This window comes from Propithecus coquereli, unplaced genomic scaffold, assembly GCF_000956105.1.
Source record: "Propithecus coquereli isolate 6110/MARCELLA unplaced genomic scaffold, Pcoq_1.0 Scaffold419, whole genome shotgun sequence".
NCBI lineage: Eukaryota > Metazoa > Chordata > Mammalia > Primates > Indriidae > Propithecus > Propithecus coquereli.
The window spans coordinates 1,504,758-1,506,848 of record NW_012149941.1 but is presented as its reverse complement, the minus strand read 5'-3'; the positions used below and the strand labels follow the sequence as shown (position 1 = coordinate 1,506,848).

The window sequence follows — 2,091 nt, the reverse complement described above, 5'->3', positions numbered from 1 at the left end:
CTTATCTTTACAATAAGAAAGACAGACAGGATAAGACAGAAAACAAAGTTGAATACCTTAAAAGGAGAAAGAAGAATGGAGTAGAAGGACATTGGGAAGGAGTGACACTCCTCTGAATATATTTTTTGTAGAGTTTTGACTTTTAGATGCATGTTAATATTCTACATGTTCAAAAATTAAATTAAATTAATATAGAGGGGCAGCAAATAAAATCATAAATTGTTTTTGTAGGTTGCTTTTATGGTATAGGTTGAAAGCTTATTGGTAGCATAGGAAAATAAATCATAACTCTACAAAGAGAAATCAGACAACATATTACCGATAAGGGGCAGATGGATATCACGTGCCTTTAGATGTGATACCCTGGGGGCAGGACATCCCATCACTTACAGACTATTTTGGCCAGGAATGTATAACTTGACCTTCATTGTGAGAAACCATCATACAAACCCCAAATGAGGAATGCTCTATTTTTATAAAGGGGCACAGGGAGCTTATATTTTTCAAAAATGTCAATGTCATAAAAAACAAAAAAAGGCTTACGAACTACTCCACATTAAAGGAGACTAAAAGTACAATATAATTCTTGATCATGTGCTGGCTCCAGTAACAAAGGAAAAAATTTGATACGAAGGACATTATTAGGTCAATTGACAAAACTGGAATATGGACAATAGATTAAATAAAAATATGGTATCAATGTTAAATTTACTAAAGTTGAAAACTATATTGCGATTACGTAAGGGAATATCCCTATCCTTAGGAGATACATATTGAAATATTTAGGAGTAAAGAACTATAATATTTTCAACTTACTCTCAAATGGCTACAAAAATAAGGTATATGTGCATATATGTGTATATGTATATACAGAAAGAGAGAGAAAATATATGAGCAAGCACAAATAATTAAGCAAATGAGGTAAAATGTTAACAATAGTTAGTATGCATAAAAGATATAAGAAGGTTGTTTATACTATTCTAGCAACTTTTCTCTAAATTTTATATCATTTTCAAAATAAAAAAAACTGATACGAGATGGAAAGTGCTGTAGTAAAGTGCTACAGTTGAGATGAGAGAGGTAAGCTGCCTGGGAGTGATCTGAAAGCTTTCTTAGAGAATGCAGCATGTTCACTGGGCATGGGAGAGTGGGATAACCCACCAAGCAGCATATTCCTTATTCTAGGGTATGGGAACTAGGCTGACTATACAATAGCTATCAGCTCTCCCTGGCCAAGAAGCAATGTGCATCTGCTGTTCACTGGTCCTGAAATGTTTCTCAAGATTGGGAAAGGCTGGTCAAGAGGCAAAAAGCAGCCCATGACCCAGTGAATACTGTCCCATATGCAGGTACTGATATATGTGCTATGTGGGTACTATTCTGGAAACAGGACCTCCCAACCCACTCTGAGCTAAAGTCCCTCCATGTTCCAGATGTGTAAAGATAATTCAAAAGTCACCACCAAAGATGAAGCCTTGGCCATGGTACTTCCTCACTTCCATATGCTACATGATCATTATTTGAGTCACTGGGCTACAGGAAATGACAACCTCCAGTCCCTACGGGCAAGGGGCACATCTCATCATCTCTGAACCACTCAGATCCCTGAGAACAGCTGAGACCTCCACAGAGGCTTGCCCATTGGTATCATGAGGCTGGTCAGCACTGCCAACTTTACCAATATTGTGGCCTAAATTAAGTTTTTAGATAAAGCATTCCAAATGAAAAAGGTGAGGATGGGACAAGTGTGGGAGAGCAGATATGGGTTCAATGCACTAAGCTGAGGAAGAGGAGGCAAGCAGAAAGTGTTGAACCCCTTCTGGGTATATCAAGAATATACCCTCAATTTTTAGGTGACATCACTGCCAGGAATTTATAATCTTATGCTCTTTATCCACTAAATTCTTACAAGTATAATAACAAAAATCACCAAGAAATAATAACTTACCTTGGCAAGTTTCTCTGGTGTGGAGGAGACGTGCAGCTGGGAAAACAGCTCTGTTATCTCTTTGGTAAAATCTTCATCCCCTAAAAAACCAAGCCTCATATAAAACACTCAAGAAAGACTGCTGAGGATCACAAGAAGGAGGG

At 37.5% G+C, this 2,091-nt stretch overlaps 1 protein-coding gene across 1 annotated transcript in view; it reads right to left on the bottom strand.

The window, feature by feature from the left end:
* FAM114A2 (family with sequence similarity 114, member A2) overlaps positions 1-2,091 on the bottom strand; it is a gene marked incomplete at its 3' end in the record, with an annotated part of 93,731 nt that overhangs the window by 40,500 nt on the left and 51,140 nt on the right. Inside the window, exon 9 of the mRNA XM_012653184.1 lies at positions 1,949-2,042. Within this exon, the coding sequence (XP_012508638.1) occupies positions 1,949-2,042 (94 nt within the window). The remainder of the gene's footprint in view (positions 1-1,948; positions 2,043-2,091) is intronic.